This window comes from Ranitomeya variabilis, chromosome 2 (assembly GCF_051348905.1).
Source record: "Ranitomeya variabilis isolate aRanVar5 chromosome 2, aRanVar5.hap1, whole genome shotgun sequence".
NCBI classification, from domain to species: Eukaryota; Metazoa; Chordata; class Amphibia; order Anura; family Dendrobatidae; genus Ranitomeya; species Ranitomeya variabilis.
In genome coordinates, this window is record NC_135233.1 from 789,432,576 (window position 1) to 789,460,553 (window position 27,978).

At 43.1% G+C, this 27,978-nt stretch overlaps 1 protein-coding gene across 1 annotated transcript in view; it reads right to left on the reverse strand.

The window, feature by feature from the left end:
- Positions 1 to 27,978, reverse strand: part of LOC143803957 (dynein axonemal heavy chain 5-like) — a 587,287-nt gene that overhangs the window by 291,645 nt on the left and 267,664 nt on the right. The window contains exons 43-45 of the mRNA XM_077281707.1: positions 2,661 to 2,769; positions 1,506 to 1,633; positions 572 to 640 (exon numbers count right to left, since the gene is read on the reverse strand). Of these exons, the coding sequence (XP_077137822.1) occupies positions 572 to 640; positions 1,506 to 1,633; positions 2,661 to 2,769 (306 nt within the window). The remainder of the gene's footprint in view (positions 1 to 571; positions 641 to 1,505; positions 1,634 to 2,660; positions 2,770 to 27,978) is intronic.

Below are 27,978 nucleotides of genomic sequence, written 5' to 3' on the forward strand. Positions count from 1 at the left end.
AAATGCTACCACTTTTCATGAATCGGACGAGTGGGTGTGACCACGCCAAACCCACCCTGGCTTCGCCCAGCTCTGCCCTTGGCATTGGAGTTGATTCTAAGTGGCGTGAAAACACCAAAAGTCACAGATTTTTTTGCACGAATCCACGTTTGATTAATCGGCCACCGAGTATATTTGCAATCCATTTGTGGAGGGCCTTATTGATGGGTTCAGTGCTACTGGACTTTTATAGGGCATAAATACAATGCAACTATAGGCATGTCACTTTAAAGGGAACCTGCCAGCTGTTTCATGTTGCCCAAACCGAAGGCAGCATGACTTGGATCCCGGACACTTTAATGATCTGGCTGGGGATAATAGAGACCATACTAGTCCGGCTCCGCCCTTGGCCGTCTCTTCCCAGCGCTATTGCAGTTGATCACAGATCTCTGCCAAATCAAGAGACCTGTCAATCACCTCTAACATTGCTGGGAAGAGCTGGACTAGTTGGTTTTTAAAGTCAGAGATTGCGAGTAGGATGTATAGTAATTGTAAATTAAAGCTGCTTTTAAATTAGAAATATATGGTATACCTTTACTGTTTCTGTTTTGCCAGCACCATGCTCTCCTTGTAGGATAACACCATTATTCTGCTGCAATATCTATCAAAGGAAATAATAATTAAAAAAATAATAATCTAAAAAAACTATGTAAAATACTAAACAAAATATCTGATGTATTATTCCCTACAAAATACATAATAAATTGTCTGACATGTCGGTATATGGAACAGAACTAGAAGCTGACAATAGGAATCATTGATCAATGTCCTTGTAGCAAGGCGGTCACTACATGAGTCAACTTGGGGCAGATTTCCATTGCATTAATTTACATACCAATTGAAATGACGGAAGAGCAAAACACAGAAATAAAAATACATTAGTGGCATCATTGTAATGACATCTAGAAAAAGAAAACTCAATAAGTGGTTTGTATCTTAACGATGTTTAATATGAATTTATTTTAGATGAAGGTGATATAGCAGGAAAGATTAGCATTGTTTGAACCCAACAGAAAATATTTTGGTCATCGAAGCAATAGACTGTATAAACACATTGGGCCCTGTTCATTAATGCTGGCATTTTGTATGTAAATCTTAATGAGGGGTGTGCAATAACGAGATGTGCCAAATCAGCTTTTGTATGCTTAGCCAGAAATTTTACTCCAATCATTGACTGGAGTAACACTTCTGGCATCATGTATTTCACCATTTTCACCATTTTCAATGAATATGAAGGGAAAGGGGGTAGCTATACCCCACCCTGCCTCGGCTCCTTAACGGGTCTACCCATTTTGGTAGGGCTACTTTAAACTGTCAAGAAAACATTGAAAGATGCAACATTTTTGCGCAATTCCACGCTGACTTTTCAAAGTGTATTATGCCATTTTTCTGCCAACCCCCCCACTGATGACTTGCCCCCATGTCACTTATAGCTAAGACAACGCTCTAAAGACAGCAATATTTACCTGAGATATTTTAAAAAAACATTTCTCAGTTACAGGATTCATAATAAAAGGAATTTTTGCACCATAGAATTCACATCCATAAGTATACTGAGAGTCCAATATATTAAGCTCATGTCTGCACGATCCATCTGGGAGGAAAGCAAAAAAGAATGCTTCAAATATTACGTCCTAAATTTACTTTAACCCTTTCATGTCTATTTTGGGCATTGTTAATCCAAGCAAAATATGTACTTACAATGCCAAATCTGTGAGCATGAAATAATACAGGGAGCAATGACCGTGCATCAGATTTATTAGTATTTCCCACAGTGAAACAGACACAAATTGGCGCTGGAATGTAATTTTTGTATGTTTGTGGTAACTATCATGTATTCTGTGTGATGTGAACCATATTACTTGCTGATCCCATAATACAAATGCTGAGTGCGTTTATGCCACGAAGGAAGTATATTTGTAACATGAATGGTTATAGAGATGTGTTATAAAACTTTTCCTTTTTTTAAATGCATTAATTTATGTTTATTTATTGGGGCTCAGCAGAGCAGGAACACATGACCTGTATAATGATCACTAATAACAGAATGATTTCGGGTTTCCATGGCTTACGAGCCCCGTAGTGGCAATGCAGTTTGCTACTATAGTCAGTATGCCCCCGCTTCTCACCGTGTGTTGTACATATACATGACATTTTGGATGTACATATAGGGAGCGGGCTCAGGAGCCGAGACCGTTCCATAAATGGCGAGGGTCGGCTGTATTATACTCATGTAGTTTATCTCTTCAGATACCTCAGTAGTGACTATTGTTCTAACTTTTGGAAGGTGTGGGTGAAAATTGCAAAATTGTTTTTTTTTGAAAAATGGGAGTAGAATACGGTAGTTTGTTATCAATGGATAGCTTTACTGTACACGGATTGTACATTTTTTCTTATAAAAAGTTCAATGTTTTGACTTTATATGAACAGTTTTTTACATGAACATTAGACTACATGAAACAGCATCCTGTAAGAGGATATTCTATATAAATAAATTCAAATAATATTAATGGTCCCGGTGTTGGGTTATTGGTAACATTGCTTTCCTGTAAACATCTCATACTCTCCTCTCCACATAAGCACAAGGAACTCAATGTGCGGCTATGTCTTTACTTTTTTACCTTTTTCCTTTTGGTAAAACTTTATACTTCGTTTCCACTCAAAATCAGCATTCTCACGTACTTTCCGAGACCAAATATTTCCCATGACATCACGAAGATAAAGTACTTGCTGTAAACAAATGCAATGTTTGTTACTTGTGAAAGCTGAAAATAGTTGTGCAAATGCAAAACTCAACAGGAAATACATAGTTTATATTACTGTACAGAAAAAAATGCAGGTTTTTTTGCAATTGAACTTTGGTATTTGTGCTAATTTCTGGTTAATATTTTTTTGCAGATTTTTTAATACTGTTTAAAAGACCTTTAAACAGAAAATTCAAAAAAGAAAAAAGTAACAAAATTTATCTAAAAACTGATTTGACCAAACAATGAACTGGAGGCTGACTGCTGATTTCATGTTGCCTGAACCAGTGGCAGCATGAATCGAAGACCGACTGTGTTATTGTATACGTGTATGTTTTCCAATGAAACACTGTCATATCTCAGAGAAAACATTCCTTTAACACCCGGCCAGGGGCCGTGCAACTAGGTCCCTAGCAGCCTCTCACTGCTGTGCTCAGCTAGACTGTGTGTAGGGAGAGACCTGTCAATCATGGAGACTGGGGTGTGAAGAAGCTGCTGGTGCTTGTCTCCAGGACTAGTCACCCTAGATAGATCGCCCCTGGCTGGCTTTCATAGGTTGTTTCCTCTGAGATTCTATAGAGTTTCAGTGTAGAACGTACATGGCTGAAACAACACACCAGTCTATGATTCATGCCGCCCTTGGTTCAGGTAGAATGAATGACCTGTCAAGTTCTCTTTAAAGCGAATCTGTCACCACAGAATGACTGTTCAAACCAAGTACTGGCGCTATGGCGGGCCTAATCATTTAAAGACACCTTTTCCACCTGCTCATTTTCTTTGTATCTCCTCCCTTCTCTGGCTCTATGAGCTGTCAATGAAAGTAGATGGGGGTGGGGATAAAGGGAAAAATATGTAATTGGGAAGGTGTATTTAAATGATTGGCTCCGCCGTGAAGCACCGAGTGGTGGCACTTAGTTTAAACAGTCATTCTGTGCTGACAGAGTGCCTTTAAGCTCCAAAGTCAATGGCAGTTCACTCGGTAATATTCTTCTTCACATCCCCCCATGTATTCAGGATGTCTGACAGCTTATGAAATACGTACACAGATGGCTCATCTTCATCATTAGTTTCTGTTAGGTATCATTTCACATCACACAGGAAAGGCAAATGATGTTGGTAGAATAAACATCTGTTGTATAAAACAACAGTTGCACATTTGGCTGATATATAAAGTACTTGTAATATTTAGGAATACTGATTTCTAAATAAATACACACATACCCTGGACAGATATAGATGTATTTTTGATGCAGTATATAGTGGAGGTTGACTATTTAGCAGTCTTTTAATTCTTTGTCTTATTTTTAGAAACTTCCTGCGACGCTGAGTCACTTCTCACTGACAAACCGTGAGTCGAGATCTGGGAGGTGTCTGGGAGTTCAAGGTCAAAAGCTAGGAGGGTATGTCATAAATAGAGGGAAGAGACAAAAGCATAGTCAGGTCACGGTCCGAGGTCAAACTATCAGGAGGATAGAGGATCAGAATACAGAGGTTAAACAGACGGATGGTCAGAATGAGGTCCAAGGTCAGGCAGCGAAAGATCTTACAGCAAAACACTAGGCATAGAGATAACCAAACATACTTAGCTGCAGCTACATCAGGCAGAGGTCTGAGACTAACAGCCCAGATAAGTAGCAGAGCAACCACCTGGGACAATGAATACCTGGACGGCCAACCTGTCAATCAAAACAGCTCAGCATACCCCTGCACCAGACTGGACACTGAGCTGTCAATCAAAGCACTGACACCTTCAGCATACTCCAATACCAGATGGCAGTACTTGGCAGTTATAATTTGCACTACAAAATAATTCCATTTAGCATTAGCTATACTGCACTGATTTGACGTCTGCCCACATTCTCAGAACAGGACTTTCACAGAAATAATGAAGCTCCTTCCCCTTGCTTACCTCTCACCTCCCTCAATCCTTAGTTTTTACTAAGGAAGAGTCCGAAGATGGGAATACCTGAATTTCACTGCTCCAAAATTTTGTGTTCTTCACTCTCTAAAGGTGCCATAAAGGAACCATACTTAGACCTTATTCATGTGTGTGTAAACACATATGACAAAAAATGTTACTAGTGTCATCAGTGTTTTGGATCTGTGTGCCATCACTATATAGTCCATGTGTCTGATTTTACCATCAGCGTGTCGTCAGTGTATGGTCCATGTGTCCATTTTTACCCTCGATGTGTCATCTGTATATTGTCCGTGTGTCCTATTTTACTGTCAGCCTGTCATCAGTGTACGGTCCTTGTGCCCGTTTTTGCAATCAGTGTGTCATCAGTGTTTTCTTGAATGGATAAATAAATTAATTTCAAAGCTTTTCTAATAGTAATAGGCACGTCTTCGATGTGCTCGAAAAATATGTTCAAGTCCCTGCGGCTGCATGTCTTGCAGCTGTTAGGCAAACCCTGCATGTGTTGCAGCTGAGGGAATCAAACATATTTTTAGAGCATATTTTTCCAGAGACACTTGGTTAGCACATGAGCATGCTCTGATAATGACTTAACCAAGCGCGTTCACTCATCACTATTCTCTATCATTTGCAATGTTAAATACGAACAGCACACAAATTCCATCAGTGTGCTGTATGTGTTTTTCAGAGACTTATTTTCGCTATTTTCATCCAAGATACCAGAGAAAAATGGACATGTTTCCATGTGTTTTGCACGGACACATGGTCCATGTATAAACACTGATATGCAAATAGCACCATAGATTATAACACATGTGTACAAAAAAAATGTTTACATTTTTTCAGGTGCCAAGGTTTTTTGAATGGACTTAGGGTATGTTGAAGGTGCTGTATTTAAAAATCCCATTACTTTTGCTGAATTATTCATTTTTTTAGATAATTTATCAATTTTTTATCATCATTATTATTATTATTATTATTATTATTATTTATATAACACCATTGATTCCATAGTGCTGTACATGAGAAGGGGGTTACATCGAAATACATATATCACTTACAGAAGACAAACTAACAATGGTAGACTGGTACAGAGGAAAGAGGATCTTGCCCTTGGGTTTACATTCTACAGGATTATGGGGAAGGAGTAGGTCGGGGGTTGCAGTGGGTCCTATGGTTTTGAGGTGGCAGCATGGTCATTGCAGGTTGTAAGCTTTCTTGAAGAGATGGGTTTTCAGGTTCCGTCTGAAGGATTCGGATGTGTTGGATAATCGGAGGTGTTGGGGAGCAGAATTCCAAAGGATGGGGGACATTCGGGAGAAGTCTTGGAGGCAATTGAGTGAAGAACTAATACGTTTGGAGGAGAGAAGGAGGTCTTGGGAGGACTGGAGATTACGTGCGGGAAGATATCGGGAGATTAGTTTGGAGATATACGGAGGAGAAAGGTTATGGATGGCTTTGAAGGTCAGTGTTAGTAGTTTGAATTGGATACACTGGGAAATTGGGAGCCAATGAAGGGATTTGCAAAGGGGGGAAAGCAGGAGTGTAGTGAGGTGAGAGATTAATTAGTTGGGCAGCAGAGTTAAGGACAGATTGGAGAAGTGCAAGACTGTTAGAAGGTAGGCCACAGAGGAGGATGCTGCAGTACTCGAAGCGGGAGATGATTAGGGCATGTACAAGCATTTTAGAAGATTGAGGGTTGAGGAAAAGAAAGATTCTGGAAATATTTTTGAGCTGGAGGAGACAGGAGGTGGCAAGAGCTTGGATGTGCGATTTGAAGGACAAGGCAGAATCAAGGGTTACTCCGAGGCAGCAGATTTCAAGTACATGGGAAAGTGTTATGTCATTTAATGTGATAGATAAATCAGGTAGGAAAGATATGGAGGAAAGATAATTAGTTCAGATTTGTCCACCTTGAGCTTGAGGAAACGAGAGGAGAAGAAGGAGGATATGGCTGATAGACTCTCTGGGATTCTGGACAGCAGAGAGGTGACATCTGGGTCAGAGAGGTAGATCTGAGTGTCATGAGGAAATAGATGAAATTGGAAACCATAGGACTTTATGGGTTGTCCCAGGCCAAGGGTATAGATGGAGAAGAGTAGGGGTCCTAGGACAGCATTGAGGGACACCAACAAAAGGAGAGCGAAATGAGGAGGTAGTGTGGGAGTAGGAAACACTAAATGTGTGGTTGATAAGGTATGAGGAGATCCAGGATAGGGCAAGGTCTCTGATGCCAAAGGAAGAGAGGATCTGTAGCAGGAGCAAATGTTCAACTGTGTCAAAAGCAGAGGACAAGTCTAGAAGGAGGAGTATTGTCTGTTATCTTTGGCTGTAAGTCGTTAGTACTTTTGGTATTCAGTGGATGGTGGGGACGTAAGCCAGATTGTATGGTTGTTAAGGAGTGAGTTAGATGCAAAGTAAGATGAAAGTTCAGCGTGGACGTGCTGTTCAAGGAGTTTGGAAGTAAGTTGGAGCAATGATATGGAGCGAAAGCAGGACATAACGCTTGGGTCAAGGTATGGCTTTTTGAGGATAGGTGTGATTGTGGCATGTTTGAAAGCAGAGGGGAAGGTACCAGAAGTTAGTGTTAGGTTGAAGAGATGGGTTAGGGATGGGATAAGTGTAATGGTGAGATTGGAGAGGTGGGATGGGATGGGGTCAAGTGCACAAGTTGTGAGGTGTGGTTTGGAGAGGAAATGAGTAACTTCTCCATCACTGATGTTGAAGAGGGAGGTTATGGGGTAGGGGCATTGGTCTGGTATGCAAAGGGTTGTGGTAGTCGAACAATAAAGACTTGCCTTATTTGGTCCATCTTATTTTTGAAATGTGTGGCAAAGTCCTCGGCAGAGATTATGGAAGTCGGAGGGGGCGGAGGAGGGTGGTGAAAATAATACATTCCCTCGATGAAACTTGTGTGTGATAACAAATGCAATAGCCTTTGGTCTTTTGGTCTGTTTTTTTACTATTTAACAGTGTCGTAGAAAATAAAATATCCTATAAAATTATTTTGTATTCCAATTTGTAGGCTTACAATGCTATAAAAACCACCTTTTGAAGCCAGAATTCTACTGTAATTAATTAGCTATTAAATATCTCAGAAACTAGAGCCAATATGGCAAAACCAGAGTTATATTCTTAATCAGCACCATAAACTGAATATAAAACCGTTCAGACATCACTGGCACCAAAATCACTGTGCATAGGTACGTGATATAAAGCATGTGCATAGGTGCATAGGTACGTGTTATATCACTGTGCATAGGTAAGTGTTATATCCATGAAAAAAATGGCTAGAATATGTATGGAATATGTATGTGAAACACTAACGTCTGAATGAGGCTTAAAACAGATTTTTGTTGTGAATTTGGATTCTGGGCTCCCCCGGTGGCCGCTTGTGGAATTGGACTTGTCATCCTCTTTCCTGTTTCACCTGATTCCATCAGTAGTGGGTGTCGCTATTTAAGCTCATTTCTCTGGTGGTTTCTTGCCGGTCAACAATGTTATCTGATGCCTCTCAGTGCTTGTTCCTGCTTCAAGACTACTACTAGATAAGTTGGACTTTTGTCCATGTTTTGTTTTGCCTATTTGTTCCAGTTCACAGCTGAAGTTTTGTTACTGTGTCTGGAAAGCTCTCGTTGATCAGGGATTGCTACTCTGGCGTTATGAGTTAATGCCAGAGTTTAAGGTAATCTCTGGATGGTGTTTTGTTAGTGTTTTTCTGCTGACCATGAAAGTATACTATCTGTCTTCTGCTATCTAGTAAGCGGACCTCAAATTTGCTAAGACTATTTTCCTGCTGCGTTTGTTGTTTCATCTGAACTCACCGTCATTATATGTGGGGGGCTACTGTCTTCTTTGGAATATTTCTCTAGAGGTGAGCCAGGTCTTATATTTCCCTCTGCTAGCTATTTAGGTCTTAGGCCAGAGCTGGGCATCTAGCGATAAATAGGAAATGCTACCTGGCTATTTCTAGTTGCGCGGCAGGCTTAGTTCATGGTCAGTATAGTTCCATCTTCCGAGAGCTTGTCCCTCTATAGGCTTGCTATGATCTCTGCCTGCAGAGATCATGACAGTTTGACCGGCCCAGTAAAGTGTTAAAGACCCAGGTTGAGAAAGGAGAGCTATAAGAAGTCTGCTGAAATTTTTTTTTTTTTTTTTTTTTTTCCCTCCAGTCTGCCTTGCTGCAGTCTTTTCTCTCTCTCTCCTCCTAATCTCTGTATGCTCTGTGTGCACCTGACAATAATGGATCTCCAGAGTGTAACTGCGGGTTTGAATAATCTCATCACGAAAGTACAAAATTTACAAGATTTTGTGGTACATGCTCCGGTATCTGAGCCGAGAATTCCTTTGCCGGAGTTCTTCACAGGGAATAGAGCTAGCTTCCAGAATTTCCGAAATAATTGTAAGCTTTATTTGTCCCTGAAGTCTCGTTCAGCTGGAGACCCTGCTCAGCAGGTTAGGATTGTGATTTCCTTGCTCAGGGGTGACCCTCAAGATTGGGCCTTCTCATTGCCAGCAGGGGATCCTGCGTTACGCGATGTGGATGCGTTTTTTCTGGCCTTGGGCTTGCTTTATGAGGAACCTCATTTGGAACTTCAGGCAGAAAAAACTTTGATGGCACTATCTCAGGGGCAAGACGAAGCTGAAGTTTTCTGCCAAAAATTCCGTAAATGGTCTGTGCTTACTCAGTGGAATGAGTGCGCCTTGGCGGCAACTTTCAGAGAAGGTCTCTCTGATGCCGTTAAGGATGTTATGGTGGGGTTCCCTTTGCCTGCAGGTCTGAATGAGTCCATGACAATGGCTATTCAGATTGATAGGCGTCTGCGGGAGCGCAAACCGGTGCACCATCTGACGGTGTCTATGGAAAAGACGCCAGAAAGTATGCAGTGTGATAGAATTCTGTCCAGGAGCGAGCGACAGAATTTTAGACGGAAGAATGGATTGTGTTTCTATTGTGGGGATTCTACTCATGTTATATCAGCATGCTCTAGACGTACAAAGAAGCTTGATAAGTCTGTTTCCATTAGCACCATTCAGTCTAAGTTTATTTTGTCTGTAACCCTGATTTGCTCTTTGTCATCCATTGCCACGGACGCCTATGTTGACTCTGGCGCCGCTCTGAGTCTTATGGATTGGTCCTTTGCCAATCGTTGTGGTTTTGATTTAGAGCCTTTGGAGACTCTTATTCCTCTGAAGGGGATTGACTCCACCCCATTGGCTAATAATAAACCACAATACTGGACACAAGTAACCATGCGTATCAATCCGGATCACCAGGAGATTATTCGTTTCCTGGTGCTGTATAATTTACATGACGATTTGGTACTGGGATTGCCATGGTTGCAGTCTCACAACCCAGTCTTGGACTGGAGAGCAATGTCTGTGTTGAGCTGGGGATGTAAGGGTATTCATGGGGACGTACCTTTGGTTTCTATTTCGTCGTCCATTCCCTCTGAAGTCCCTGAGTTCCTCTCTGATTATCAAGACGTCTTTGACGAACCCAAGCTTGGGTCGTTACCTCCGCACCGTGAGTGCGATTGTGCCATAGATTTGATACCGGGTTGTAAATATCCAAAGGGTCGTTTGTTTAATTTGTCTGTGCCGGAACATGCTGCTATGCGGGAATATATAAAGGAGTCTTTGGAAAAGGGACATATTCGTCCATCTTCTTCTCCCTTGGGAGCTGGGTTTTTCTTTGTCTCAAAAAAAGACGGCTCTTTGAGACCATGTATTGATTATCGGCTTCTGAATAAGATCACTGTTAAGTATCAATACCCATTGCCATTGCTTACTGATTTGTTTGCTCGTATAGAGGGTGCTAAGTGGTTCTCTAAAATTGATCTTCGTGGGGCGTATAATTTGGTGCGGATCAGGCAGGGGGATGAGTGGAAGACCGCATTTAATACGCCCGAGGGCCACTTTGAGTATTTGGTCATGCCTTTTGGTCTTTCTAATGCCCCTTCAGTTTTCCAGTCTTTTATGCATGATATTTTCCGCGATTTTCTGGATAAATTTATGATAATATATCTGGATGATATTCTGATTTTTTCTGATGACTGGGACTCTCATGTCCAGCAGGTCAGGAGAGTTTTTCAGGTTCTGCGGTCTAATTCTTTATGTGTGAAGGGGTCTAAGTGCGTTTTTGGGGTCCAGAAAATTTCCTTTTTGGGGTATATTTTTTCTCCCTCTTCCATTGAGATGGATCCCGTCAAGGTGCAAGCTATTTGTGACTGGACTCAGCCCTCCTCTCTTAAGGGTCTTCAGAGATTTTTGGGCTTTGCCAACTTTTACCGCCGATTTATTGCTGGTTTTTCGGATGTCGTTAAACCACTGACTGATTTGACCAGACAAGGCGCTGATGTTGCTAATTGGTCCCCTCATGCTGTAGAGGCCTTTCAGGAGCTTAAGCGCCGTTTTGCCTCTGCCCCTGTGTTGCGTCAGCCTGATGTGAATCTGCCTTTTCAGGTTGAGGTTGACGCTTCGGAGATCGGAGCTGGGGCAGTGTTGTCGCAGAAAGGTTCCGACTGCTCCGTCATTAGGCCTTGTGCCTTCTTTTCTCGCAAATTTTCGCCCGCAGAGCGGAATTATGATGTTGGGAATCGGGAGCTTTTGGCCATGAAGTGGGCGTTTGAGGAGTGGCGCCATTGGCTCGAGGGGGCTAGACATCAGGTGGTGGTATTGACTGACCACAAAAATTTGATTTATCTTGAGACTGCCAGACGCCTGAATCCTAGACAGGCGCGCTGGTCTTTATTTTTTTCTCGCTTTAATTTTGTGGTGTCATACCTACCGGGTTCTAAGAATGTTAAGGCAGATGCCCTTTCTAGGAGTTTTGACCCGGACTCTCCTGGTAATTCTGAACCCACAGGTATCCTTAGGGAGGGAGTAATTTTGTCGGCCGTTTCTCCTGATCTGCGGCGGTCCTTGCAAGAGTTTCAGGCGGATAGACCGGATCGTTGTCCGCCTGATAGACTGTTTGTTCCGGATGATTGGACCAGCAGAGTCATCTCTGAGGTACATTCTTCTGCATTGGCAGGTCATCCCGGAATTTTTGGTACCAGGGATTTGGTGGCAAGATCCTTCTGGTGGCCTTCTCTGTCACTAGATGTGCGAGTCTTTGTGCAGTCATGTGACGTTTGTGCTCGGGCCAAGTCTTGTAGTTCTCGGGCTAGCGGACTGCTGTTGCCCTTGCCTATTCCTAAGAGGCCTTGGACACACATCTCGATGGATTTTATTTCAGATCTGCCTGTTTCCCAGAAGATGTCTGTCATCTGGGTGGTCTGTGACCGTTTCTCTAAAATGGTCCATTTGGTTCCTCTGCCCAAGTTGCCTTCTTCTTCTGAGTTGGTTCCTCTGTTTTTTCAGAATGTTGTCCGATTGCACGGTATTCCTGAGAATATTGTTTCTGACAGAGGTACCCAATTTGTGTCTAGATTTTGGCGGGCATTCTGTGCTAGGATGGGCATAGATTTGTCTTTTTCGTCTGCTTTTCACCCTCAGACTAATGGCCAGACCGAGCGGACTAATCAGACCCTTGAGACATATCTGAGGTGTTTTGTCTCTGCTGACCAGGATGATTGGGTTGCTTTTTTGCCATTGGCAGAGTTCGCCCTCAATAATCAGGCCAGTTCTTCCACCTTGGTGTCCCCGTTTTTCTGTAATTCGGGGTTTCACCCTCGATTTTCCTCCGGTCAGGTGGAATCCTCGGATTGTCCTGGAGTGGATGCGGTGGTAGAGAGATTGCATCACATTTGGGGGCAGGTTATGGACAATTTGAAGTTGTCCCAGGAGAAGACTCAGCGTTTTGCCAACCGTCATCGTCGTGTTGGTTCTCGGCTTTGTGTTGGAGATTTAGTGTGGTTGTCTTCTCGTTTTGTCCCTATGAGGGTCTCTTCTCCTAAGTTTAAACCTCGGTTCATCGGCCCTTATAGAATATTGGAGATTCTTAATCCTGTTTCTTTCCGTTTGGACCTCCCTGCGTCCTTTTCCATTCATAACGTTTTTCATCGGTCGTTATTGCGCAGGTATGAGGTACCTGTTGTACCTTCAGTTGAGCCTCCTGCTCCGGTGTTGGTTGAGGGTGAGTTGGAGTACGTTGTGGAGAAAATTTTGGACTCTCGTGTTTCCAGACGGAAACTCCAGTATCTGGTCAACTGGAAGGGTTACGGCCAGGAGGATAATTCTTGGGTCAATGCATCTGATGTTCATGCTTCTGATCTTGTTTGTGCCTTCCATAGGGCTCATCCTGGTCGCCCTGGTGGATCTGGTGAGGGTTCGGTGCCCCCTCCTTGAGGGGGGGGTACTGTTGTGAATTTGGATTCTGGGCTCCCCCGGTGGCCGCTTGTGGAATTGGACTTGTCATCCTCTTTCCTGTTTCACCTGATTCCATCAGTAGTGGGTGTCGCTATTTAAGCTCATTTCTCTGGTGGTTTCTTGCCGGTCAACAATGTTATCTGATGCCTCTCAGTGCTTGTTCCTGCTTCAAGACTACTACTAGATAAGTTGGACTTTTGTCCATGTTTTGTTTTGCCTATTTGTTCCAGTTCACAGCTGAAGTTTTGTTACTGTGTCTGGAAAGCTCTCGTTGATCAGGGATTGCTACTCTGGCGTTATGAGTTAATGCCAGAGTTTAAGGTAATCTCTGGATGGTGTTTTGTTAGTGTTTTTCTGCTGACCATGAAAGTATACTATCTGTCTTCTGCTATCTAGTAAGCGGACCTCAAATTTGCTAAGACTATTTTCCTGCTGCGTTTGTTGTTTCATCTGAACTCACCGTCATTATATGTGGGGGGCTACTGTCTTCTTTGGAATATTTCTCTAGAGGTGAGCCAGGTCTTATATTTCCCTCTGCTAGCTATTTAGGTCTTAGGCCAGAGCTGGGCATCTAGCGATAAATAGGAAATGCTACCTGGCTATTTCTAGTTGCGCGGCAGGCTTAGTTCATGGTCAGTATAGTTCCATCTTCCGAGAGCTTGTCCCTCTATAGGCTTGCTATGATCTCTGCCTGCAGAGATCATGACAGTTTTTATCAGTAACATACGTATCATTAAGTTCACACTGAAACCACATCTAAGATGAATTCTGCAAATTTGTGTGTATTTTTTGGTTGAAACATCTCTTACTTTTGTGCCCACTCAGTGTCCCCCTAGTTTTTCCTTACGGTCTGTTCATTCTCAGACATGCTGCCGTGTTCTCAGAATTCCCAGGCCCAGTTCTACTTAGTAAAGTCCATTGAGCGGTCTGAAATCTGTTACTGAACGGAAAATGGCAGGGAGCATGCATACCGTATACATGACAACCATTCACGACAACAGGGAAAACCCTCACAGCATGCAGTGCATGCGTTTTAAAGATTCACTAGTTTGCTGTCATGGTACTCTCGGGGAAAAGGGCTCCTTCCCTATCACTCATGTTAGGGAGCGCCCCGGAAGATGGAGATGCTGGGGTCACATGCCTTGCTATGTTCCAGACTTACCCTCATCTGTTCTATCCCCCACCCAGGATAGTGTGAGGCCGAAGTGTATAGGATTATATTAACTAGACAGACAAGGGAAGACAACAGAGATGAATGAAAACTGCAATCATACAAAATAAACTCACCAAACAACAGAATGGAACACAGTGAAGGGTAAGGTAAGTGAAACCAAATAGGAGAGGATGAGGATGAATACGCAAACAACACCAGACAGAAATCACAAGAACAACTCTCCAAATGCCAACTCCAAACATCAAACAACTTCTCCAGCTCCAAACCAGGAAGAATTAACTATCACTAGCAATTCCCAAATGCCAGTGACAAGCATATATACCCAAGGGGTGTGTCCAACACAGAACAGCTCAGACAATACATGATGAAGAGCTCTAGGAAATCAACTGAACTGATTAATCCTGGCAATTCCAGAGCAAAGAAAACTTGCACTGTCTAGTATGATGGTCAGCAGTTCTAGTTAGTGCAGGAGTTCGGGTAAACAGATGACAAGATCTTCTGGCCTCTCTTTGTCGCAGTATTCTCATTACATCTGCAGTCATATAGAGCGACTGCAAAATTGTAAGACCATACATCCCCTTTCAGGGAAATTAAGTATATAGGAAAACCCATACACATCTGAGATTTAACAGTCTCCTTACAATCTTACTATTAGTGTTTTCCTCTGGCCATACACAGTAAATTTGGCAGCACCTATAAAACAAGGGCAGCATGACAGCCCCCAAACAATTACTGTTGGATTTTAATATGCAAATTGCCTCTTCAGAGAAATAGTGGACTTGAACTCTATAGCGCCACCTGTTGGAAGTAGCGATCCTACAAGTCACAATCAACCCTTTAACGAGTCTTGCAATACGACTTGGGATAAAAGCCAAATCAGTATCACATCACACTAGGCTGTTTGTATGCAGTAACCATTTATTTGGTAAAGTTTTTTTTTAATTGAACTTCATATTGAATGATTTTATTCCCTTCAGTTTTCTACTGGACTAATGTATCGTGCTGTTACATAGTTACATAGTTATTGAGGTTGAAGGAAGACTTTAAGTCCATCTAGTTCAACCCATAGCCTAACCTAACATGCCCTAACATGTTGATCCAGAGGAAGGCAAAAAAAACCCATGTGGCAAGGAGTAACTCCACCATTAGTCCATGAGCCGGGCCAGATATCGGTACCACCCGGAGTGACTAATTTTCTTTGGTATTTTTAGGTAGATGCATGTCTGTAGTTTATTTTTTGATATGATAGCCCTTACATATACGTAGCTTATTAACCCCTTCAGCCCTAGGCCTATTTGTACCCAAGTGCCTAAGCCAATCTGACCTGTGCCACTTCATGGGCTAATAACTTTGGAACGCTTTCACCTATCCAAGCCATTCTGAGATTGTTTTCTCGTGACATATTGTACTTCACGTCAGTGCTAAATGGGAGTCAATATATTTTACCTTTCTATATAAAAAAATGCTAAATATTCGGAAATTTTGGAAAAATCGGCAATTTTTTAACTTTGAAATTCTCTGCTTTTTACAAAAATACTGATACCCCCCATAATAGTTATTAATTTACACTCCCCACATGTTTACTTCATATTGGCATCATTTTGAAAATGAAACCTTATTGTTTTACGACGTAATAGGGCTTATAGTTTTATGCGCAATTTTTCACATTTACAGCAAAACCCACTTTTCAAAGGACCAAGTCACTTCTGAAGTCACTTTAAGGGGCTTACATAACAGAAACCACCCATAAATTACCCCATTTTGCAAACTACACCCCTCAAGCTGTTCAAAACTCATTTTTAAAAACTGTTAACCCTTTAGGTGTTCCACAGGAATTTTAGCAGAATGAAGGCGAAATTTCAAAATTTCATTTTTTTTCCAGATATTACATTGTAATCCAATTTTACCTGCAACCTAGCAAGGGTTAACGGCAAACCCAAACTTGGTTACCCTAATTCTGCAGTTTATAGAAACACCCCACATGTACTCGTAAACTAAAGTATGGGCACACAGCACAGCTCAACACGGAAGGAGCGCTATGTGGTTTTTGGGTGGCGGATTCACTGGAAGAAATCTAGGGGGCCATGTCACATTTGAAGGCTGCCTGAGGTACCCCCACAGTGGAAACCCCAAAAAGTGACCCTATTTTGGAAACTACACCCCCAAGGAATCTTTTAGGGGGTATAGTGACCACTTTGACCCAACCAGTGTTTCACAGTAGTTGGAAACACTTGGTTGAGAAAATGGAAAAAGTGCATTTTTTACATGAAGGTGTCATTTTAGGCTCATTTTTTTATTTTTAAGAGGTGTACCAGCAAAAAATGCACCCCACTATTTGTTCACCAATCTCTCCCGAACACAACAACACCCGATATGTTGTCGTACACTGCAGTATTGGGGAACGGCAGGCCTCGGAAGGGAAGGAGCGCCAAATGACTTTTGGAGTGCAAATTTTACTGGAAGAAATCTAGGGGGCTATGTCACATTTGAAGACACCCTGAGGTGCCCCAACACACGCACACACACTGACACATACACGTTCTGTGCTGAACAGGACTCTCCGGTCTTCTCTGCAGAGCTCCTATCTCCCTCTGTAGAGGCTGACACCTCCCAGGCTTGTGACTGATCACATGGCCGTGACATCACCACAGGTCCTGTAGTCCTGTACTGTGTGCTGCTGCTGGTAAGGAACTTGTGGAGAGAGGGGGAACAGTCACCTAGCACCAGCGCTCCCAGCTCTAAGAACGAGCGCCTCATGAAGGTGGGCCCCTGCCTCCTCCTTCCCTGCGCGGCGGCCTTTCCCCCCGGCGGCTGTATTCGGCGTATAAGACAACCGCCCTCTTGGAGCCATGTTTTTCATGGCTAAAAAGTCGTCTTATACGCCAGGAAATACGGTAAATAAAATTTTAATGTTTTTCTTTGTGTTTGCAGGTGTTTACTGACTATCTAACGGCATGATGGAAGTACCAGCAAGGAAGAAATCACGGATCGACTGTATCATACACTGCTCTAATGATGACAGCGATGATCTGGCGTCCCTTAAGGATTTGGACTCCTGGAAAACATTGCTTAGGGCTGCAGAGATCAGGCAGCATGAATCAGTCCTGGTAGCAGCTAAGGGCCTTGAAGAAGGAGAAATACCACACATACAATATCACCGTAAATGTCGTAGTATCTTTACAATGAAGAAGTCACTGGATTCTATCCTTGGCAAGGGTGTCAATGTCGAAACAGCAAGCAAAATCTCCATGAGGAAGCTACCGAGGGGTGCCCCCAGTGATAGCAGGGTGTATGCCAAAGTATGTATCTTCTGTGAGAAGTCAAGCAAGTACCTAAAAGGAAAACAAACAAGGGAGCCAATTGTCCAGTGTGTTGAGCTACGAGCAGATGAGACGATCCGCAGAGCAGCGATAAGGAAAGGCACACAGAGAATACTTGGTTTACTTAGCAGAGACCTTGTTGCTGCAGAGGGGCACTACCACAAGTCGTGCTACAAACTATTCACAAAAGATGATTCCCAAGTGGCCTGTAGGTCTAGTGCAGCTGAAAATCAGGTCGAAAGCGAGGAAGTACGCTACGAAGAGGCAGAGAAAGAGGCCCTTGAAGAACTCTTCTTGTATATAAGGACTAAATTGTTCCCAAACCCAGAAGTACTGCCTATGATAAACCTCACATCTAGGCTTGAGAGATTAATGATATCCCGTGGTATCATCCAACTGAAACCATCGACAAAGAAACATGTTCGACGAAAACTTGAAACAGAGATTGGGGAATCACTCCGCTTTCTCTCAGATGAGAAAGGTAAGCTTCTAGTCTATCCATGTAGCCTATCAATGGACGACCTTGTCCGGCAAGTACACAGCATGACAAAAGATCTGCAAGAAGCAAGAGCTGCTAACTCTGGAGATATCGTAACCAAAGCAGCAATGCAGCTAAGGAATGAGATCAAGAAGCAAGATGTGAGTCAGCCATGGCCTCCCAATACAGATCAGAATGTCGTTCCTGCATTAGTCACTCAATTCCTGCAAACCCTGCTTACAGGAGATTGTGAGTGCCAAACTACCTGTGAAAGAGCTCAACGTCTTGCCACATCCTTCGGCAGTGACTTGGTTTTTGCTGTTACCAATGGAAAGACAAAGCCACCAAAGCACGTACTGCTATCCTTTGCAGTTAAGTCTTTGACCGGCAATACAGAACTGATTCGAACTCTGAATCGTCTTGGCCACTGTGTGTCATATTCAATGGCTGAGGAGATCGATACAGCCCTTTGTATCCAGAAGTTGGAATGTTCAAAGGATGACATCCCAATGCCAGCAAGTATCTACCCAGGTGTGTTCACAACCCTGGCCTGGGATAACATTGACAGACTTGAGGAGACACTAAGTGGAGCAGGTACATCTCATAGAGTCAATGGCATTGCTGTTCAGTCCAATGTTGCATGCTCTGTGACAAAGAAAGTCCTGCCAGATGTAACCAAGTCGAAGAAAAGAAGCATAACTCTGACAGAATTAATGCTACCGATATACAATGTTGGGCAGCGGGGAGAGCCACCCAGGATTGAGACTTCGAATGTTAACACTACCAAGGAGGTCCAGGATTCAAAAACCAAAAACCATATCTGGCTTCTGGCTAGAATGTCAGACCATGAGGATCAGACCACCAGCAGTTGGACTGGGTTCAACATAAAAATCCGCAGCGACATTGTAGTGGCCCAGGACACTGTAAGCTACCTGCCCACTATCAATGCTCCTGCAACAGCCATGTCCACTGTGAATGAAGTCTTGGAGCAAACACATGCCATCATGCAGACCCTGAAGCTTAACAGAATTGTGTGTGTGTTTGATCAAGCACTCTATGCCAAAGCTGCCGAGGTTATCTGGAAACAGGAGAAGTTCAAGAACATTATAATTAGAATGGGTGTCTTCCACACAATCTGTAATCTCCTCTCTATCATAGGGAACAGATTTCAGGATGCAGGCCTTAGAGATCTGTGTGTTGAATCCGGTGTAATCGCTGAAGGATCAGTGTCTGGAGTGATGGACGGCCGGAGGTACAACAGAGCAGTGAGACTACACAAGCTGGTCTATGAAGCACTTATGAGGCTTGCATGGAAAAACTTCCTTCCATGGCTAGAAGAAAACCATGCAAGGGACCTTCACCATCTGGATGAAACACTGAAGAACATCACAAACTTTCGCATCAGTGTGTCGCAGGGATCCTTCGAAAAGCTCTTGGATAATGAATCTTGCACACTTACCCTGAAGCTCTTTCAAGTTTATCTTGAGACCCTCAGAAATGAACAACTCTCAGCATTCTGGATGTCATACTTGGACATGGTCGAGACCATGCTGGCCCTGGTTCGAGCTTCAAGAGAAGGCAACTGGATGCTTCACCTAGGAGCAATCCGACAGATGATACCATGGTGTTTTGCCTATGACAAGGTCAACTATGCCCGATACCTAACCTATTACTATGCCACAATGTCTCGGCTGCCCATAGAACACCCAGAGGTCCATGAATACTTCATGCAAGGTGGCTTTTCGGTCCAGATCGGTAGCAAGAATCCTTTTGGACGAATTCCTGTGGACCAGACCATTGAAGAGACAATCAACAAAGACACCCAGACACCAGGGGGCACAAAAGGCTTCAGCCTCAAAGTTGGAGCTGTTTCCAGGTTCTACCTGACATCAGAGTACCGCAGTATGTACTTGAGGCAGCTGAGGGCCCTGGTAGGCCAACAATATACTGACTTCAGCCATTCAGACCTACAGGTGTCTAGGATTAGAAGAGATGAAGCCGATGTCCAATCTTTCGTTCAACTGCTGGAGACAGGTTGGGTGAACCCCTTCAACAAAGAGCATAATGGTGAACTTATCAGTTTGTCAACAGCGACTGTAGCACCACCAGATGTAGCCAAAGACCTTCAAGGGGCATACAGTATAGGAGAGGATGCATATCAAACATTCAAGGATGAGCGTTTGGGTACCGATAAGCCAACTACATTGTTTCATGACAAGATGACGAAGAACAAACTTAAAACGTTCTCTAACATCCAAATGAAGACACGCAGACAAGGTCTTGGCAAGGAGGTAATTTTGAAGGCTGACAGAAACCTATTTGGCCAGATGATACTTGTAGCTGAGAACAGAAAGCTACAAATGAGTGATGTCTTGACTCATCCCCTGGGTCCATTGCCATGGGCACTTGCCAATGGTGATGGGTCTATCCGCAAGACCAACAAGGCTGCCCTCGCAAGGGAGTTGGAGAGGAATGCTCGTCCTGCAGAAGTGATCCCCGAGCCCTCTGCAACCATCATTGATGGGATGAGCCTGGTTCAGAAACTGAAGGGAAACAATGCAACATTTGGCCAGCTAGCAGGCACAGCAATGAGTCGCGCTATCCATGAGGGTGCTAAGAGCAAGCGCATTGATATTGTCTTTGACGTCTACAAGGAGACATCCATCAAAGATACAGAAAGAGTCAACAGATATGAAGGCACAGGGATCCATTTCAAGAACATTCAACATGGGCACAACATCCAGCAGTGGAAAAAGCTTCTAAGTAGTTCCTCCAACAAGGCAAGTCTCATAAAGTTTCTGGTAGAAGAATGGAAGGCGAAACACCACAGGGAGAAGCTTGAGGAGAAGGAGCTGTATGTCACATGTGAGCAGCTCTGCTTTAAGATCACCAAAGAACAGTGGGAAGAGGCTGCTGACCTTAAGTCAAATCAAGAAGAAGCAGACACACGCCTCCTTCTCCATGCTCTTCATGCAGCAGAATCTGGTTACAAGTCGGTCATCATCACTTCGGAGGATACTGATGTCATGGTCCTGTGTCTGGGCATGTGCCACAAAATCCCATCCCACCTGTTCCAGAAATGCGGTACACAGAACCGGACAAGATTCCTGGATATCACCACTCTGAGCCGAACATTGGGAGGCAGCGTATGTGATTCGTTGATTGGTATGCATGCATTTACAGGCTGTGACACCGTCAGTGCATTCGCTGGCCGTGGGAAGATGACGACACTCAAGCAGTTGAAGATGAACAAGACATACCAGGATGCCTTTCAGGAAGTTGGTCGTTCATGGGAAGTGTCTACCGAACTTTTTGAGAAGTTACAGGAAATCACCTGCCACATGTACCTGCCAACTACCCAAACAACTGAGGTAAACAGGCTCCGTTATCAGCTGTTCTGTGCCAGACGTGGAGTGGTAGAGTCAAGTCAACTCCCTCCTTGCCAGGACTGCCTTTTCATGCATGCACTGCGTGCAAACTACCAGGCTGCGATCTGGAGGAGAAGTCTGCAGAGCCAGCCATGGGTTGCAAACCCAACAGACTGCGGTTGGATGATAGATAACGACGGAAAGCTTGTTGTCAAGTGGATGCAAGGGGCACCAGCACCAGAAGCTATTATACAGCTACTGTCCTGCAAGTGTGTGCGGTCATGTGAACTTCCTCAGTGTACTTGCCTCAGCAATGGCCTGAAGTGCACAGACATGTGCAGATTACAGACATGCCAGAACAAGGGTACTGAAGACGAGCCAGTAGAACAACAGTCAGATTCAGAGTCCGATGTTGAAGATATTATGGAGTAACATATATATATATATATATATATATATATATATATATATATATATATATATATATGCACATGACATGTTCAGTGTGTATTTACATAACTTGGATTAAATTTTGTTACAAATACTACATCTAGTCACTCCGGGTGGTACCGATATCGTCATATTTGGTTCTTGGCTCATGCTAAAATTCCTGTGGAACACCTAAAGGGTTAACAGTTTTTAAAAATGAGTTTTGAACAGCTTGAGGGGTGTAGTTTGCAAAATGGGGTAATTTATGGGTGGTTTCTGTTATGTAAGCCCCTTAAAGTGACTTCAGAAGTGACTTGGTCCTTTGAAAAGTGGGTTTTGCTGTAAATGTGAAAAATTGCGCATAAAACTATAAGCCCTATTACGTCGTAAAACAATAAGGTTTCATTTTCAAAATGATGCCAATATGAAGTAAACATGTGGGGAGTGTAAATTAATAACTATTATGGGGGGTATCAGTATTTTTGTAAAAAGCAGAGAATTTCAAAGTTAAAAAATTGCCGATTTTTCCAAAATTTCCGAATATTTAGCATTTTTTTATATAGAAAGGTAAAATATATTGACTCCCATTTAGCACTGACGTGAAGTACAATATGTCACGAGAAAACAATCTCAGAATGGCTTGGATAGGTGAAAGCGTTCCAAAGTTATTAGCCCATGAAGTGGCACAGGTCAGATTGGCTTAGGCACTTGGGTACAAATAGGCCTAGGGCTGAAGGGGTTAATAAGCTACGTATATGTAAGGGCTATCATATCAAAAAATAAACTACAGACATGCATCTACCTAAAAATACCAAAGAGAATTAGTCACTCCGCTTGGTACCGATATCGTCAAATTTGGTTCTTGGCTCATGGACTACATGGGGAAAAAAATTCCTTCCCGACTCCACATACGGCAATCAGACTAGTTCCCTGGATCAACGCCTTATCAAGGAATCTAGTGTATATACCCTGTAATATTATACTTTTCCAGAAAGGTATCCAGTCCCCTCTTAAATTTAAGTAATGAATCACTCATTACAACATCATACGGCAGAGAGTTCCATAGTCTCACTGCTCTTACAGTAAAGAATCCGCGTCTGTTATTATGCTTAAACCTTCTTTCCTCCAGACGTAGAGGATGCCCCCTTGTCCCTGTCTCAGGTCTATGATTAAAAAGATCATCAGAAAGGTCTTTGTACTGTCCCCTCATATATTTATACATTAAAATAAGATCACCCCTTAGTCTTCGTTTTTCCAAACTAAATAGCCCCAAGTGTAATAACCTATCTTGGTATTGCAGACCCCCCAGTCCTCTAATAACCTTGGTCGCTCTTCTCTGCACCCGCTCTAGTTCAGCTATGTCTTTCTTATACACCGGAGACCAGAACTGTGCACAGTATTCTAAGTGTGGTCGAACTAGTGACTTGTATAGAGGTAAAATTATGTTCTCCTCATGAGCATCTATGCCTCTTTTAATACATCCCATTATTTTATTTGCCTTTGTAGCAGCTGCCTGACACTGGCCACTGAATATGAGTCTGTCATCCACCCATACACCCAGGTCTTTTTCATTGATGGTTTTGCCCAGAGTTTTAGAATTAAGCACATAGTTATACATCTTATTACTTCTACCCAAGTGCATGACCTTACATTTATCCCCATTAAAACTCATTTGCCATTTATCAGCCCAAGCTTCTAGTTTACATAAATCATCCTGTAATATAAAATTGTCCTCCCCTGTATTGATTACCCTACAGAGTTTAGTGTCATCTGCAAATATTGAAATTCTACTCTGAATGCCCCCTACAAGGTCATTAATAAATATGTTAAAAAGAAGAGGGCCCAATACTGACCCCTGTGGTACCCCACTGCTAACCGCGACCCAGTCCGAGTGTGCTCCATTAATAACCACCCTTTGTTTCCTATCCCTGAGCCAGCTCTCAACCCACTTACACATATTTTCCCCTATCCCCATTACTCTCATTTTATGTATCAACCTTTTGTGTGGCACCGTATCAAAAGCTTTGGAAAAGTCCATATACACTACGTCCACTGGGTTCCCTTGGTCCAGTCCGGAACTTACCTTTTCATAGAAGCTGATCAAATTAGTCTGACATGAGCGGTCCCTAGTAAACCCGTGCTGATACTGGGTCATGAGGTTATTCCTCTTCAGATACTCCAGTATAGCATCCCTTAGAATGCCCTCCAGGATTTTACCCACAGTAGAGGTTAAGCTTACTGGCCTATAATTACCGAGTTCAGTTTTTGCCCCTTTTTTGAATATTGGCACCACATTTGCTATACGCCACTCCTGTGGTACAGACCCTGTTATTATGGACTCTTTAAAGATTAAAAATAATGGTCTATCAATGACTGTACTTAGTTCCTGCAGTACTCGGGGGTGTATCCCATCCGGGCCCGGAGATTTGTCAATTTTAGTGATTTTTAGACGCCGCTGTACTTCCTGCTGGGTTAAGCAGTTGACATTTAATGGGGAATTTTTATCACTAGTCATATTGGCAGCCATGGGATTTTCTTTTGTAAATACTGATGAAAAAAAGTCATTTAGCAGATTGGCTTTTTCCTCATCCTCATCCACCATTTCACCCAGACTATTTTTAAGGGGGCCAACACTGTCATTTTTTAGTTTCTTACTATTTATATAGTTAAAGAATATTTTGGGATTATTTTTGCTCTCCCTAGCAATGAGTCTCTCTGTCTCAATCTTTGCTGCCTTGATTTGCTTTTTACAGAATTTATTTAATTTTCTGTATTTATTTAATGCCTCATCACTACCTACTTCCTTTAATTCTCTAAATGCTTTCTTTTTGTTCCTTATTGCGCCCCTTACAGCTCTATTTAGCCATATTGGTTTCCTCCTATTTCTAGTATGTTTATTCCCATACGGTATATACTGTGCACAGGTCCTATCCAGGATGCTAATAAACGTCTCCCATTTTCTTTGTGTATTTTTGTGTCTCAGGATATCGTCCCAGTTAATTGCACCAAGATCCTCTCTCATCCGTTGGAAATTTGCCCTCCTGAAGTTTAGTGTCCTTGTCACCCCCCTACTACCCATCTTATTAAAGGTTACATGAAAACTTATTATTTTATGATCACTATTCCCCAAGTGACCCCCAACCCTTATATTTGATATGCGGTCTGGCCTGTTGGTTAATATTAGGTCTAGCAGTGCCCCCCTCCTTGTTGGGTCCTGAACCAGCTGTGAAAGGTAAGTGTCTCTCATAGTTGTCAAAAACCGATTACCTTTGCTGGAACTGCAGGTTTCTGTTCCCCAATCTATTTCAGGGTAGTTGAAGTCCCCCATAATAATGACTTCTCCTTGAGTCGCAGCTTCATCTATTTGCTTTACGAGGATATTCTCCATTGCTTCCATTATTTTTGGAGATTTATAACAAACCCCTATCAGTAATTTATTATTTTTTCCCCCTCCCCTTATCTCCACCCACAGGGACTCGACATTTTCATTAAATTCACCTATATCACGCAGGATGGGTTTTAAGGAAGATTTTACATATAGACACACCCCTCCCCCTCGCTTATCTGTACGGTCATTTCTGAACAGGCTATAGCCCTGCAAGTTAACAGCCCAGTCATGGCTCTCATCCAGCCACGTCTCAGATATCCCCACCATGTCATAATTATGCTCCAACAACATTAGTTCTAATTCGTCCATTTTGTTGGCGAGGCTTCTGGCATTAGTATACATGCACTTGATGTTACTCTCTGTACCTCTATTCTTTCTTAAATTATTAACTGTTCTAACCCCACCCCCCATGCCACCGCCACCCCCAACTTCCTTATTTGTGCCCAGCTCTCTATCTGCACTATCTTCCCCTCCTATAAAATGAATACCCTCCCCCCCAATCCCTAGTTTAAACACTCCTCCAACCTTCTAACCATTTTCTCCCCCAGCACAGCTGCCCCTTCCCCATTGAGGTGCAGCCCGTCCCTAGCGTAGAGCCTGTAGCCCACTGAGAAGTCGGCCCAGTTCTGCAGGAACCCAAACCCCTCCTTCCTACACCAATTCTTGAGCCACTTATTAACCTCCCTAATCTCCCGTTGCCTCTCTGGCGTGGCACGTGGTACAGGCAGTATTTCGGAAAATACCACGTTGGAGGTCCTTGCTTTCAGCTTGCAGCCTAATTCCCTGAAATCATCTTTAAGGACCTTCCACCTACCTCTAACTTTGTCATTTGTGCCAATGTGCACCATGACTGCTGGGTCCTCACCAGCCCCTCCCAGTAATCTGTCCACCCGATCAGCGATGTGTCGGACTCGAGCGCCAGGTAGGCAGCACACCGTCCGACGATCCCTGTCTTTGTGACAGATTGCCCTATCTGTTCTCCTAATAATTGAGTCCCCCACTACCAGCACCTGTCTGGCCTGCCCTGCTCTCCTTTTTCCCTCCTTACTGGAGCAGTCACTCCTCCGGCTTTCAGAGGACATGCCTGGCTGCAGCAGTGCTACCCCTGTACTGGCACCCCCCTCATCTGCCAACTTAGCAAACTTATTGGGGTGTGCCAGATCAGGACTAGCCTCCCTGGCACTCTTCCCTCTACCCCGCCTTCTATCTGTCACCCAGCTAACTGCCACACTGTCCTGCAGCTCCATCCTACCATCCCCCTCCTCATCTATCCCATTGAGCGTCTGCTCTGTGAGCAGAAGACTCCTCTCCATATTGTCTATGGATCTCAGTGTTGCCAGCTGCACATTTAGATCCAAAATCTGGGCTTCCAAATGCACAATGTGCTCACATCTCGCACAGCAGTATGCACCCTCGACCAGCTGGTCAAGGACTGCATACATGTGGCAAGATGTGCACTGGATGGCATTAACAATAGTGGAGCACATTTCCTAATGGGGATTGCACCACACAGAAACTTTAATTAAAAATAAATACAAAGTATTAATTTAAAAAAAAAAAAAAAAAACAGAAGCAATTCCTCCCTTGGAAACTCCCTGATTCCAAAGTCACTGAATCACAAGTCACACACTTACCGCCGTTCTCACTTACGCTCAGGTCACACTCAGCTCGCTCACACTCGCTGTGCTGAAGATTTATAGATTTTTTTTTTTTTTTTCTCTCTATCTCCCCTCAACAGCAATCCACCTTGCTGTTCAGATGCACTTCCAAAAAAAAAAGGAACATTCCATATTTCTAGTTTATGAAAATAGATTAGCTTTTATCAGAAAGGGTAATTTCATTAACATTATTTGCCATTCCCCAGATTTATGATTAAATATGGAATCTCCAAAACCAAAAGCAGGTTGAACACAAAGTTCACTGTCAGACTAGTCACTACCCACAGACTTACTGTGAGGCAGGATAGTCAAGAGGTCCAGGGTCAGTACTAAGAGGGCTCATAATAGACAAAAAGGGAAAAGACAAAAGTGTAGTCAGGTAACAGGCTGAGGTCAGAGTATCAGAAAGGTAGGGGATCAAGACAAAGGGATAAGTCAAACAGATGGTTAGAAAGGTAAATCCAAGGTCGGCAACCAAGATCAAAATATAACTCAGAGTACAAGAGCAAACACACAGAACACTTGAGCAAAGCTACAATAGCCCTGTAAGCTAAATAGCCCTGTAATCACACAGAATAGATAACGTCTGCAGGAAATCCCACAGACCCAGCCAGATAGAATGACTGATCTGTCAATCACAATACACAGAACTCTTCCTTAGATTGAGCGGTAGAGATGTCACTCACAATCCTGACAGGTCAGCCAGCCCTCGATGCAATAGGGTGGCAGAGCTGTGATTCACAGCGTCCCTAGGATACTGTGAGTGGTGGAATCAGGACAGTCACTAGGTTTTCCAGGATGGACAGTCAGTGCAAAGATCTGGATCCACAACAGGGAGAACAATTGCTGGCCAGGCCCTTGTATCAAGAAACTGGCTGTAAAGTTGTAAAGACCCTTTCTGCTAGTATTAGACAATTAGCTGCCTAATGTTCTTTGATATTTTGATCAAATCTTTGCTGTTTTGAAGGCATTCTATCATATGTTGTCCGATCTGTCCATTAACAGGTTACAGGGAGGAGTAGCCGAGTAGATTATGTGGAGAAAGTTTCAGCAGATGTGGGAATTCATTCATTTTGTTTCCTCTGAGTTTAGGAGTCCAGTGTATCACCTTCTAATGAATGACCACCGTCATAGAGCAAGGGAGATCAC